General features: G+C 50.9%; 1 protein-coding gene across 1 annotated transcript in view; it reads right to left on the bottom strand.

The window, feature by feature from the left end:
• Nucleotides 1–13,181, bottom strand: part of Plxna2 (plexin A2) — a 193,335-nt gene that overhangs the window by 14,308 nt on the left and 165,846 nt on the right. Inside the window, exons 14-22 of the mRNA XM_003474768.5 lie at nt 11,986–12,103; nt 10,079–10,215; nt 8,818–8,985; nt 8,582–8,675; nt 5,104–5,343; nt 4,393–4,536; nt 3,902–4,136; nt 1,791–1,933; nt 940–1,208 (exon numbers count right to left, since the gene is read on the bottom strand). Coding sequence (XP_003474816.3) covers nt 940–1,208; nt 1,791–1,933; nt 3,902–4,136; nt 4,393–4,536; nt 5,104–5,343; nt 8,582–8,675; nt 8,818–8,985; nt 10,079–10,215; nt 11,986–12,103 — 1,548 coding nt within the window. The remainder of the gene's footprint in view (nt 1–939; nt 1,209–1,790; nt 1,934–3,901; nt 4,137–4,392; nt 4,537–5,103; nt 5,344–8,581; nt 8,676–8,817; nt 8,986–10,078; nt 10,216–11,985; nt 12,104–13,181) is intronic.

Below are 13,181 nucleotides of genomic sequence, written 5' to 3'. Positions count from 1 at the left end.
TAGAAAAAATTGTAGCTTTCTCCCAGGGCCCTCCCAGCAACCTCTCCCTGCATTGTGCCTGAGATTAGCTCTAATTTAAATACAACGCTTCCTAATAAGAGTTTCTAAAGCTTAGATTGGCAGGATGGGGGCTCAGCAGTCGTAAAACAAAGCCATGCTCCCGCCCTCCTCACCCCACGTGGGCCCCTGACGCATGAGAGCTGGGTAGCAGGAAGCTAAGGAGGAGGAACTGAGAGTAGAGGTGGCTCTTTCTAACCCCTGCTGGCCAGACGGGCTCCAGGGCTGTGGTGGGCAGGTAGGTGAAGGGGTTGCCAGGTCTGTAGCTCTTCCTTGTGCCAGCAAAATGGCAAGCAAGGCAAGTGCTAGACACTGGTGATTCCAGCCCAGGAGCTGCAGAAGCTGTGTCACATTGCTGCTCAGTGCCAGGCAGTGGAAGTGTTAGTGGAGATGGGCATGATTTCTACCTGTGCTAGCCAACATGGTGGCCACCAGTCACAGGTAGCACTGGGCAGCCAACCACTGAGAATATGGCCGGGATGATCAAGCAAGTGAAGTCTGCATTTCATTTCATTTTAGTTAATAGCTTCCCATGGCCAGTGGTCCCTGTGCTGGACAGCCCAGCTCAGAGGCGGAGGGAGGGAAAGACAATGTAGGTGTTACTATCTGTGTGTCTAGGAGGAGACTAAGCAATAGTTCCAACAAGTGGCAAGGCTGGGGTTCAAGGTGAGGTCCCCATACACACCATGCCCACTTGGCTGCTTAAGACACTGTAGTTTTTGGGACATCAGCTTCTGCTCTGAGGACACTTATGGGTATAGGCTGTGAGGTGCCATTTCTGCATACTGGGAATCTTGCTGTGTGGTTTGGGTGCCTGTCTAGTGAGATGCCACATCCCTGTTCAAATGCTGCCACCCTCCCTCGCCCTGCTGTGGGTCGGACCTCCGCAGCAGCAGCTTGGGGTGGTTCTTGTTCTCCAGGTTCTTCTCAATGAGGTCGGACAGCAGCTGTTTGAGGACATCAGTGGCGTACTCCAGGCGGCCCTGCAGGCCCGTCATGATGAGCGAGGCCACATTGCCACGGTCACGCATGGAGAAACTTCGCTGAAGCTCTAGTGTGCGGATGAAAGTCAGCAGGAAGACCTTGTTGTTGATGAGCTGGGCAAAGAGCTTCAGGGCCTTTTCCACATGCTGCTGCCCGTTCCCCTGGACCTGGGAGGGATGGTGAGAGACTGCTCTGAGCCCAGGCTCTCTGGAGGGTATGCTGGTGAGGACGCTGGCTAGGCACCCTTCCCATGAGTCCTGTGGAACCCCTCACCCATGCTGTTGGAGGAATGGCTGTTTCGTGAGGACCACATTCTGTTCTGGCTTCCTCCTAGACTAGTGACTGGGCTCCATGAGCATCTCTCTAAGGGGACACTGTGGGCTTCCCCCAAGGATACAACAGGAGGAAGCCCACCAGACATCCTCAGTAAAACAGACCAACAAAGGAGCAAACTGCACAGTCTTCTATCTTTCATGAACTACCTTAAACCCATTCTAGAATGAGGCAAGTTATTGTTATTAATTCAGTCATTAATTTACAAATGGCAAACAATAAACCTCACCCTGGAGTTGTTCCAGCTACTAGGGTGCTCATTTGGCTGTGACTTACCCAATAGGGCTCTTGCTGTGAGATTCTTTGAGCCATAGCACACTCTTAACCTGGCTTCAGTCTGTGGGACCCATCTGAACTTCCTGGGAAATGTGGGTCTGCATCCCTGCAGGGTGGCTGGGCAAGGAGACAGGCATTACCTCCAGCTCCCGCAGGACAGGGTGATCCTCGATGCCAGGGAACAGGACTCGCATGGCATAGGTACGGTAGTCCAGGTAGGGGATTCCTGAGCGGTCCAGGTCACTGGTTAGCTCATTGATGTCAGTCTGGAGCTCAGCAAAAGCTGTGAGAGTGAGTGAAGATAGGGAGACTCAAGGGGAGCTCCAGTTAGGGGAGAGGCTAGCAGGAGATGATAGTGAAGGAAGGGGACCTGGGGTGCAGAGGCAGATAAAAGGGCAGAACTGGGGGACGGGCACAGAATCATTTCTAGAATGCCTGCTATAATTTGGATTTTGTCTCCCCCAAAAGCCCATGTATTAAACACTTACTCCCCAGATGGTGCTAGTGGGAGGTGGTGGGAAGTTCACAAGGAGAGCTTATTGAGAAGTCTTTAGGTCACTGGAAGCCAGCCCTTGAAAGGGACCAGGAGACCTGTTACAATTTGAATCTGAAATGTCTCTCCCCAATCTAATGTTTTGGGAGGCTGTTGGAAAGTGGTTAGATAAAGCGGGCCTGCGCTCACACATTGATGAGCTCACTGCTGACTGTGCTACGGAGGACACGGTGGAGGCGAGAGGCATCAGAGTGCGCCATTGGAGGTTATGCAGTATTTCTTGCTCTGCCTTTATTTTGTCTCTTTTTTCCTGGATGCCATGAGTTGAGCAGCTTTCCTCCACCAGTTTGTTCTGATGTACCATCTTCTGCCTTGGAGCCAGCTAAACATGGACTGACCTCTCTCAAACCAAGAGCCAAAATAAATCTTCACTCCTTTAAATTGTACCTAACGGGTACTTTGTCCCAGCAGCAACCAACAACAAAAACGCCTAGTAGAGGACCCTCACTTCTTCCTCTTCTGCTCTGCTACTTTTTGGCAATAACAAGAGTGGTTATGCTCCACCATGTACTTCTGCCACATGTACTACCTAACACAGGCCTAAAGGCAACAGAGCCAACAGTTCCAGGCTGAAACCTTGAAAACAGTGAGCTAAACCCCTTCGCTTTATGAGTTGCTTATCTAGGTACTGAGCACTAATAACATACTGCATTCCTTAGCTGATGAGAGGATGGTTGATTTTTATATATTCTATTTTCTTTGCTTATCTATGATTTTGATTTTCTTTGAACATATTCTAGTGTGGCAGAAAAAGCAAAAAAGAAGGAAGGACATCATACTGGAATCATTTGGTAAAGATCCTAAAGATGATTAAAAACAGGGGAAGAAACATTTGGGAGATCCACCAAAACCGGAATGGGCAGACAGCAGTTCTTTTTCAAAGGATAAACCAGGATGCAATCCCTTGAGCAGTCCTGATGATGGGACACTGAGCCAACAGGCGAGTCTGGGAAGTGCAGGCATTGGAAGCCTCACCCCAGTGGCAGCCCCATCTCTGAGGTCATATTCTGCAGGGCTGGTCGAGCCTCTGCCTCATTTTTTCCCAGCACAGCCCTTCCCTTTGATCCATCAGAGCCCTTGTTTCTGATAATGTTGTTTGTAGCAAAAGGAGAAATATTTTGATTCCTAATCAAGATGTTTACTCAGAAAACCTGCCAAGTCCTAAATCCTAGAGAATGCCAGGTACACTTGTCACCTCATGGCTGTGGCTGCCTGGGAGATGGAAGAAAACACAATTGTTACTCCTACACACAGCCATGGCCAGGGTTGCCACCCACAGGGCTTTTGGAGAGCTCACCTTGCGGTACTAATAGAAAACAAACCCTGGGAGGTGACTGGGTGGAAAGGAGGGGAGGTGCCTGCCTGCCTTTATAAATGCCCTTGCTCCCAACACTTCACAGATGCCTCTGCAAAAACCAGGGACCTGAGCCTTCGACTTGGAGGATGCACTCTGAGCCAATGGGGCTCCTGGGGGTGGGGAGTGGGCTAGATTGTAGGTGGAGTCACAGCAGGGGCAGGCAAGTGGACTTGAGGCCTCACCATAAGCCTCTTTCAAAGGGCTGCTCCAGACCTATGAGAAAGTGAGATTCTGGGAAGCGGAGGTCAAGGCAGTGTGAAGAGCAGGAGGAAAGATGGGGTTTGTTTGCAAGGAGACGAATGACAAGGCCAGTGACAAGGGGCTGTCCAGACTCTGCTCACCCTCCTTGCACTCCAGAGCCACACGTGACTCCAGGTTGTCCATCTGCATCTGGAGCCGCTTGAGTGTGAGGTCGTTTTCTCGAGATTTGCGCTTGTAGGCGATGAGGACGATGATGACGATGATGAGCAGGAGGCTGCCACCGGCCGCAATGCTAACGATGGCTGGCAGGGTCAGCAAGCTATCGGAGAGAACACTCACGGAGCCAGGAGAGAACACCATTCCGCCTACATGAACCTGTACACAGTACACACACGGATGCACACTGGTGGAGAGCCCTGGCATGCCATTACATCCTCTCAGTATGCGCAGGAAAACGAAGACCACCACTACAGTGATTTCCCGCCCTGGCATCTTCCCTCCTCCTCATACATGTGTGACAGCCACCAATCCGGATGCAGAGAGGAGTCAGGCAGTGGGTGGAAGGAACAGCCTTCAAGACAGAGCACTCGTGCACAGAGGTGGGTGGGGAGAGAAGGAGGGGCTCACTCACCATGACCTTATGCTGCCCCGTGAGGTTGGGCGGTTCACAGAGCAGCTGTGTCTCAGACACGGTGACGGTGCACGGAGTCTCCCCAATCAGCACTGTGTAGTTGAGTTTGGCCCCTCCGGATGCAGGAGGGCAGAGGTTTTTGCCCTGTAGAGAACAGCAGCCTCAGCAGGAAGAACTGACATGGACACATGGCTATGAGCCACCTACTTAAAAAGAGATGAAGGAGGTAGAGGGAGGGCGGCCAGACGAAGACCAATAGATGATTCCATGGTAAGGTTTTTGGATGGGGCACTTCATGGCCACCATGTAGCGGAAACAAAATGGAGACAAAGAAACTGGAGAGGATGGGGATGGGGGAAGAAACAGGGGAACAAGACACTTAAAAAGGAAGTTAGGACAAGGACAGATGAGACTGCAGTGAAAGAGCTGGGCAGTGACACTCCTGGGGAGGTAGCACCAGGAGACTGTGGCCTCCTGAGGTCACCCAGCACAGAAGTGGCTCATAACAGGAAATAGCTACTCCCAAGGGCCCGCCGAACCCAAGGTTCTCATAGCTTCTGACAACAAACACAAAGTGTTGCTGAGAATCTAGCTGTAGAGTGCAGGCAGGCTCAGTTGCTAACTAACAGCGAGCTCCTCCTACAAGGAGATGGTGGCTCTGGGGTCCACCCGCGCAGGTGGGTGAAGCTGCTCTCCCACTGTGGCCCATACCTTTAGGATGATGGGTGACCCTGGCTTCTGATCCAAGACACCTGTTGGGCTGAGCAGCTCGAAGGTCGGGTTGGGGTAGTAGGTGAACTTGGTGTCGTTGTAAATCAGCAAGGACTGGACGTTGTTAAAGACAAACCCGAATTCATCAGGCCGCTCCACAGTGTCCAGGCCAGGGCGGTAATCGGTGGTCAAAGAGGGCGCCAAGCAGGTGAGGGTGGTTGCATTCACAACTTTACACACCTAGGGGCCCAGAGAGCAGAGTTTGAATGCCAGGCTCCTAGGGGCAGAGGTGGGGCCCGCTTCCCACCCCTGCCATCTGGCTGGACATCACTGGTGGCTTGCTCCTCTTCATCACATGCTAGGTCCTTAAGGAAAAGGGCATGGCATTTTTTTTTCGCATGTGTCCTTTGGTCTCATTCATTCCTGCACTCAGCACTGAGTGCCTACTTCATGCCAGAGTAGTTGGGGCATGTGAAGTAGGGTTGGGGAGAGGATGCAGTGTAGGTAAACTCCTTGCCCTGCTTGAAAAGTAAACTGGTGGCTAAACAGGATCTTGCAACTCTTTGCATGTTTGACTCAGGACCCCCTTTCTTCTCTAATCATGCACTCTGACCCTGAACTAGGGTAGGAGATTGGAACTGACACTGAGCTTACCATGTCCCTTTTCTCTTGTAGACTCTGGTCAGCCATTTAAACTCCTAGCATGGGTTTCCACTGCTTAGCACAATCTGTGCCACTTTCTTCTGTTAGTCACTTTTAGGGCTGCCTGTGGAGGCAGACAGACTGAAGAAACTACAGGAAGACCCAGCCTCCTGCCCCCCTCTCCTCCTGGCTCCCCACTTGCACAGCTTGGTTTCAGTTCTGGGAGCCAGGGCATCCCAGAGCAGCCAAGGACACCTCTGAGAACTCAGATCACCCAAGTACAGGCTGTCCTGGCAGGCGGTACGTGTGTGTCTGTCCAACATACACATACTCTGGCTTCATGTCCACAAACAAAACTGTGTGTGCAATTACGAAAAAGCTGCCACTTGCATAGAGATTGTGTCTAGAGATGATGTCAGAGCTTCAAGTCCAAGTCTTAATCTTCTCTTTCTCAAAAGAGCTAGAGAGTTTAAACAAAGTGGCCCACTGTAGCTTCGTGCTACAGAAGGGGTCAGCACCTGTCCCCACCACTTTTACCATGCACAGCAGCAGCCCCTTGGGGTCTTTCCTGCTGCAGCTGGGGATGCTGAGGCATGGGAAGAGCAAGAGGCGTGGTTTCGCCAGGGAGCGGAATCTGCAGATAAGACACCTGTCTTGGGGCTCCTCTCCAGGTCCCTGCCCAATTCTTCTTCCCACTCCTGCAGTTTCCCTACACCAGGCTGCTCTATGAATAAGCAAATCAGCCCCAAACAAGAGGCCTGTGTGCTTCCTGCCCTGTGCTGCTTCGGCACTTTCTCTGCCAAACATTCCTCTGGGTTTTGTGGCTTTGCCTGGCCTTCCTCACTATCCATTGGGGTTACCCTGAAATCCAAAGGCTAGGAAGAGGGGTGGCCCAGGTGGTGGAGGATGAGACAGGGCCCAGTGGACCCATTTTCCTGCAACAGAGCACAGAGTGGAGGTCATGAGTGCAGGTCAGGCTAGGAGGAGCTGCATGCCTTTCCTCCAGGAGCTCACAATGGAAGCTGAGGGATGCTGGTCCTGTAGAAGCTGGAGCTATATTTTGGTCCTGCAAAACACTGCCCTGGCTGAGAAGGGCTGGGAATAAAGCCAAGCAGACTCTTGTCTGGGCTGCAGCTGAGTTCTCATGAGGAAAGAGGAGACTAGGTGGCTGATCTTACACCAAGTCTTTTGGTTCATGTGAGGTTTCACCCTGTCCTCTCTTCCAAAGGTTCTGAGGATGAAGCCTGGAGCTGCTGAGAGTCGCCCTTCCGATTGCATACTCACTTTCCACACTGCTCTCTGGTGCTTTTGTGTGGCTTTTATTTTCTGTCAGTTAATGTTTGACTCCCATGGCCTTGCTAGCTGGGGAGAGACTACCCTCACGGGGCTGGCTGATTCCCACAGATGGCAAAGGGCTGGCTTTCAGGAGTGTGTCCAGAACACACAAGCCCAACCATCCAGCACCTCCTCACCTGCTCTCCTACTCCCAGTCACTGCCCACTGCCCTCATCACCACAGGATCAGGTGCCAGACACCTAGGGACAGTGCTCAGGCAGAGCCCACTAAAATTAAGTAGCTAATCCTAAGCCTGCTGGCCCCACTGTGCCTGCTGCTTCCTGTGGAGACCACAGCAGAGGCTTTGGTCGTATTCTCCTTCTTGCTGTGTCTCTTGGCTGCCTGCCGCTCACCCAGTCACCCTATGACATGGCATGGCTGCTTCTCTTGGAGTCTAACCTGTGAGGATCAGTGCCGCATGTCTCTGTCTTTGTGCAAATGCCAGCCTCCTACAACTTCCTGTGGCCTAGGTATGGAGAATACAGATGCTGGGTTCAAACATGGCCCTGTTAGCAGTCACTTTTATGATTGGGAGCCAGCCATTTAGCCAGTCAGGCCTCAATTTCCCCAATTATGCAATGAGTGGACCCTTGAGACATTTCGAGCTCCAATGTTCTATCTAGCATACTATCTCATTTTGTGAGTGCCATTGTTAATAACAGACATTGGCACCATGGAGACATGTCAGGGGTAAGAAGAGAGACACAAAACCACCGTCCACATTCCCAACTTAGCCTTGCTAATCCCCTGAATGTCAGAACACTAATAGCTCTGTTCCTACGAGAAACAATAATTACCAAAATAGCATCTTCTGGACTAAATTAAGATTATAATAATGGTTCAGAAAATACTGGCTGCAAAGAGTGAGATGAAGCCATTAGAAGAAACTGGAAGCTATACAAAACGTAACAGATTCTGCACATGCCTAAGAGGAATTTTTAAAAATTACAAAAATCTATACTGGATAAAGGGTTAAATGACATGGCTCTGCAAAGGGAAATAAAGGAAAATGTTTCACTTGGTTATCTCAGCAATTAGTACCCAATTGAGGTCAGAATCATCCACACTCAGGGATTAAGTTACCAGGGGCTGGCCAAGGGCCTGGTACGCAGCAGGCCTGTGAGATGGGGTGCATGGTCCTATTTACAGCAGGAGCAGAGAAGTTAAATGTCTTTGACTGTGATTGTGCAGCTCATGGAGAGCAGAGTCCTGCTTCCAGTCGAGAAATTTTTCCACCCCTACACTACTTCTCATCAGAACTCAAAGTACACATGGTATAAACAGGGCCACTTTGGTGCTGTATGAGCTTGGAAGCTACCACTTTCAAACACTCACTCTCTCTCTCTCTGACAAGAAAGCAGCCAGTAATTATAACAGTCATTGTAAGGCTCAGGTATTTGGCGTCATGATTCCAGGCTCAGCAAATGGAGCCAGCTTTGCCTGCCAGCATCCAAGGGTCCTGGTCCAGCAGGACATGCATAGGGAGCAACTGGTTACTCACGTTGACAGATTCTTTGCCATTAAACTTGACTCGGATCCGTGGCTCCTGAATGACATCCAGGTTGAAGCCCGTGATGGTCAGGGGTGTGTGGCCACTGGGAACAAGAGGCCAGGTTAGGTAAAACCCCCAAACCTGGCATGGTGAACCCTGGTCCCTGGGCACCCTCTGCCGAGCCATGCGCTGGCTTCAGGGATGTGGCGCGTGGGACAGGAGCCTTGCTCCCAGCCTTGCCTCACCTGGTGATACTCCACTCGGGCTCTACGCGCTGGACCCGAGGGTCATCTATGTACTCGAACTGCAGGCTGTTATCCACACGGGCTCTGTCCACGCTCACCGAAACAGGAACTGGGCCCAGTCCATTGGATGATGGTGGAGAAACACATACAATCTCGTTCATTGACCTCCTGAGGGGGAGACAGTGCGAGGTTGAGAAGAAAGATTCGGGCAGTAGGTGTGCCCCTATGGTTTGAAAAGGAGCTCCATTGGTCCCAGGGGAGTGCTCCATCCCAGGAAGTGCTCGTTTGTTTTTTATTAGTATAAGTTTGGGATAACTAATAAAGACACTCGTCCATGGGGACTGGTACACGTACATACTGCAGCTTGATTTGTTTCACTTCTCTTTCCTTCCCCCTCCCTTCTGCCCCCTCCCTCCGCCTCCTCTTCCATCTGCTCATAGTTTATCTCCCTGTTTGTGGCCTGCTGTTCTTTTGTGCTCCGTGTTATGGGCACACATCTGTTATCCACGGCCATCAGTGTCCTCTTTTCATCTGTGACCTAGCTCTGGTTGAATGAGGGGAGATGCACATGGGGGAAGGGGGTTGGAAAGTATGGGGCAGGCACAGGGCTCCATGAGCTACGGGGAGCTCCGTGTTTTGGATTTCTCTAGACTATGACTAACCAGTGCTTGATCTGGTCAGGTTGTCAGCAAACAGTCGAGTATTTCATATGTGCAGTGATAAGCACCAGTGTTCATTTTTGTAATATTTATGGTGCAAGACAGAGATTATTGGGTGGACAGCATTGAGTACACTGGATCCCAGCCATGGATCTTTACAATTTTCTAGGAGACTCTGCATTCCCAGGGCTCATAGGAGCACTGACAATTGTAGCTTGCAATTCTTTATGCACAGGAGATGCTCTGAGCATAGGTCTGTGTGCTTATAAAACCCAACCACCCAGCCTCTGTGTTTCTGTGCACCAGAAGGGGAACTCAATGTATGTTTGGTCCTATGGTGACTGAAGGACTCCTAGTTGTCTCCTTCACTTGGAAGTGTCCTCACTTCCAATGACCTTGAGAGGTAATTATGCCCCAACTTATACAGGTTGTACACTGATCAGTGGATGGTGTGCATTCCACAAGGGCTGGAATGGTAGTTTGGTCCGTGTAGCAAATAACACAGTGGTGAAGGGATTGGTCTACATGTGAACACATGCAGGCCTACGTGTACACATGTCCCAGATACACAGGCTTCTAGCTGGCTTTCAAGTTCATCTCACCCGTAGAACTCGCAGGTTTGGTTGCCTAGGTACACTGCCACGCTGCTTCCGGCTCCAAGGTAATGGCCCGTGATGGTCACCATGGTGCCGCCCGACTCTGGACCTCGGATGGGGTTGAGTGAGAGCACCGAAGGGTTCTTTGGAAAGAAGCAGAGAAATGCTCACAATTTGCACACAAGACTAGACCTGGGGCTGGAAGGAGGCCCTGCCCTCATGGTGGGAGGGAGGTGCTTCTGCTCTTTTCGCTCCCCAGTGCTCTCTGCTTCCTGCTGGAGAGTCAGTCCAGGGAAGGCAGAGGGTTGTGCGCTGGAATTAATGAACTCCCTGGGGAGTCTTATGCTCATAACACTGAGGGGAAAGTGGAGTGACATTGACTAATCTATCAATTAGTTTACAAATGAGAACAATTTGAAAATGCTTCTCTATCTAAAGCTTGTCTTGATTTTTTGACACAAAATCTATAGGGCTGAAGAAAGCACACCTGCTTAGATTGGGCTACTGAGAAGCTGTGTCCCTTCATAAATGACCTGAGTGCATATCCTTTGTCTCTCCCCAAGCAGGCGAGGGTCCCAGTGCTAAGCTGCCAGTGCAGCAAGCATTTGGCATGGCTTCAATACCCGTCGCTAGGCGGACGGCACACTGCTGGCTGGAATGTTTCAGTGGACGTGCTAGGTGATAGCATTTAGTCTTGCTTAAAATTTGCCATGCAGCTGCCCTGTGTACAAAAGTACTACTTCTGCCTGGAGGGCAGTGAAGTGCACAGTGCATTTAACTGAAATGCTGCACAAGCATGAATTCTAGTTTGCATTACCCCTCACTGGTGGTGGGATTGAGGCAAGTCTCAGGCTTCTTGTAGATAGGGATTTGGCTCCTTAGCAAGCAAGGCAGGTGGGCAGGATTATCCCAAAGCTCCTCCCATCTCTGACATCTACAGCTTGCTCCCTGTCTGACCCTTCCATGTTTGGGAGGGGGGTGCAAGGTGCAGAATCTTGGTTCCAGATAGGTCCTGGTATTCTCCAATCCGAGCAAGAAAAGTGCAAGGTAAAGACAGAGATGCCAAGATGAGAAGACAAAATCTAAAATAAGCAATAAAATGCTTTAGAGAGTAGAAAATCCTGTGGCCTAATGATTTTTCAAGACTCTTAGCAAGGCTGGTTTGACCCCATCTGCTGGAGTTAACACTTTTTAATGAAGTACTTGATGTGGCAGTGTAGGCAAGTGTTAGGCCTTGGAGCTCAGGGCCCTGGAAGGAAGTTATTGATTCCAAATGAATTTAACAACCACAGACTCCAGAGCCTCAGAACTTATTGATTCAGTGTGAATTTAGCACCAACCTTGCAGAGAACTTCTTTGATGCTACTACCTGTTGTTGAGCATGAAGGGATGTTGTCAGATGCATGAATGTGCATGCGTGTGCATGTGCTTGCACTGACACACAGCAGCTGGCTCACGTACCCCTTTCCTCATGTGGCATACAGAGGCATTGTCCTTGCTCAGTTTAAGGGGCTCCTCCAAAACTCCATTTAAAAGATCCTTGGCAGAAAACAGCATGTGGGATAAATCTAGCCCTGATTAACTAGGTCTCTCTGACCATGTGTCCCCATTAGACTGGAATTAAGATAGTAATGCTGGAGGGACTAAGGGCAGCTGTCCCCATCTATTGTCTTGAATTCATTTTTGAAGAAAGGCTTTGCTTTGCTGTATTGAGAACTCTGGCCTGGGCTACTGAGGACTCTGGAGTATCCACAGCTTTGCACAACCCGAGTCCAACCCATAAGAGGAAGACAGGGTTGCCAGCAGTGAGGTCCCGTGTTGCCTTTCTGAGGCTCCTCCATGGACAGTAGGAAGCCCGGAGGTGCCTGGTTTGGGAGGGTGTTCAAGAGACGCCCCGCTGGGCACTCACTCACCACAAAAGTGTACTGCTGGTGGGACTTGGTCATGAACTCTGGCTTGCACTCGCCAATGCAGAGGCGCACTGGCCCGGAGGGGGTCCCCACCACTGCGTGGCCCATTTCGCAGACAATCCTGAGGAGAGAGCAGACCTTCCAGTAAGAGGCTTGACAAAAGCTGCCATCCCTGCCCTGCTTGCTCATCGGTCACAGTCACAGTGAATATCTCACCACAGTTTGGCCAGAGTTCTGGACAAGGAGCCCGCCAGTGAACATCTCACCGCAGTTTGACCAGAGTGCTGGACAAGGAGCCCAGCCATCTTTTAGCTGTGTGACCTTGGATAAAGTGCTTTCCCTCACTGGGCTTGAGTCACATCTGTACTGTGGGAGGTCGGATTGGCTCATATCTAAAGCTTCTGATCATTTCTATGCCTCTGATGCACCACATTGCCTAATTCTGTGGCTGAGCTTGTGTTCCCCCATGTCTAGTCTTGGATATGTTCCCAGGATTTATAGCGTAAAACTAAGCATTCAACAGATGGAGGCAGGGTCTGCAGTTTAACTGGTGTTCTCTCCCAGCCTCCCTAGAAGGGCAGCGAGGGCCTCAGTGCCAAGCTGATTCAATTGTGGACAGTTTCCTGCAGTGAGTTTTAAGAAGGGGATAGATAATCTGCCGAGATAGTGAGAGCAGCAAAGTCAGCACCCCTGGGAAAATAGGAGGGAGTGTGGCCTGCAGCCTTGAGAGGAAAGGGAGTGGGGAGGAGGAGTCCATTAGGCTGCAGTGGATTCTAGGCTCCCACTTAATCAAGGCTGAGCACACAGGCTGGGAGGCGAGAGTGTGACCAGCCCTAGGTTGAAGTCATGTCTGGCGCTCCCGGACAGCCACCGGGAGGTGTGCTTGCCCTTCCTGGAACAGCAGCCCAGATCCATTTCTCTGTGTGTGCCTTCCCTGGTGCTTCAGATGAGTGACACAAGCATGTTCAGGCACCGGTTGCTTTAGGCACAGCAGCCACTTGGAAAGGTGGCGACTCAGGAAATCAGGTTCTTTCTGGGACCACCTTCCTGGACCTGCAGGGCCTGAGGAGAGCGCCACTAGGCTCAGCGCAAGGGAGGCTGGGAATGCAGGGTAGAAAGAATTTGCCTTGCTTTCTCATCCTGTTTAAGAGTTCCGAGCTCTCTGGTGGCCCTGGTAGGTTTGCTTAGTGGGGAGACAG

Source organism: Cavia porcellus, unplaced genomic scaffold (assembly GCF_034190915.1).
Source record: "Cavia porcellus strain 051 isolate PalLab524CR breed Dunkin Hartley unplaced genomic scaffold, mCavPor4.1 scaffold_29, whole genome shotgun sequence".
Lineage (NCBI taxonomy): Eukaryota > Metazoa > Chordata > Mammalia > Rodentia > Caviidae > Cavia > Cavia porcellus.
Note: the sequence above shows the minus strand (reverse complement) of the source record. Positions and strands in the feature narration are given on the sequence as shown.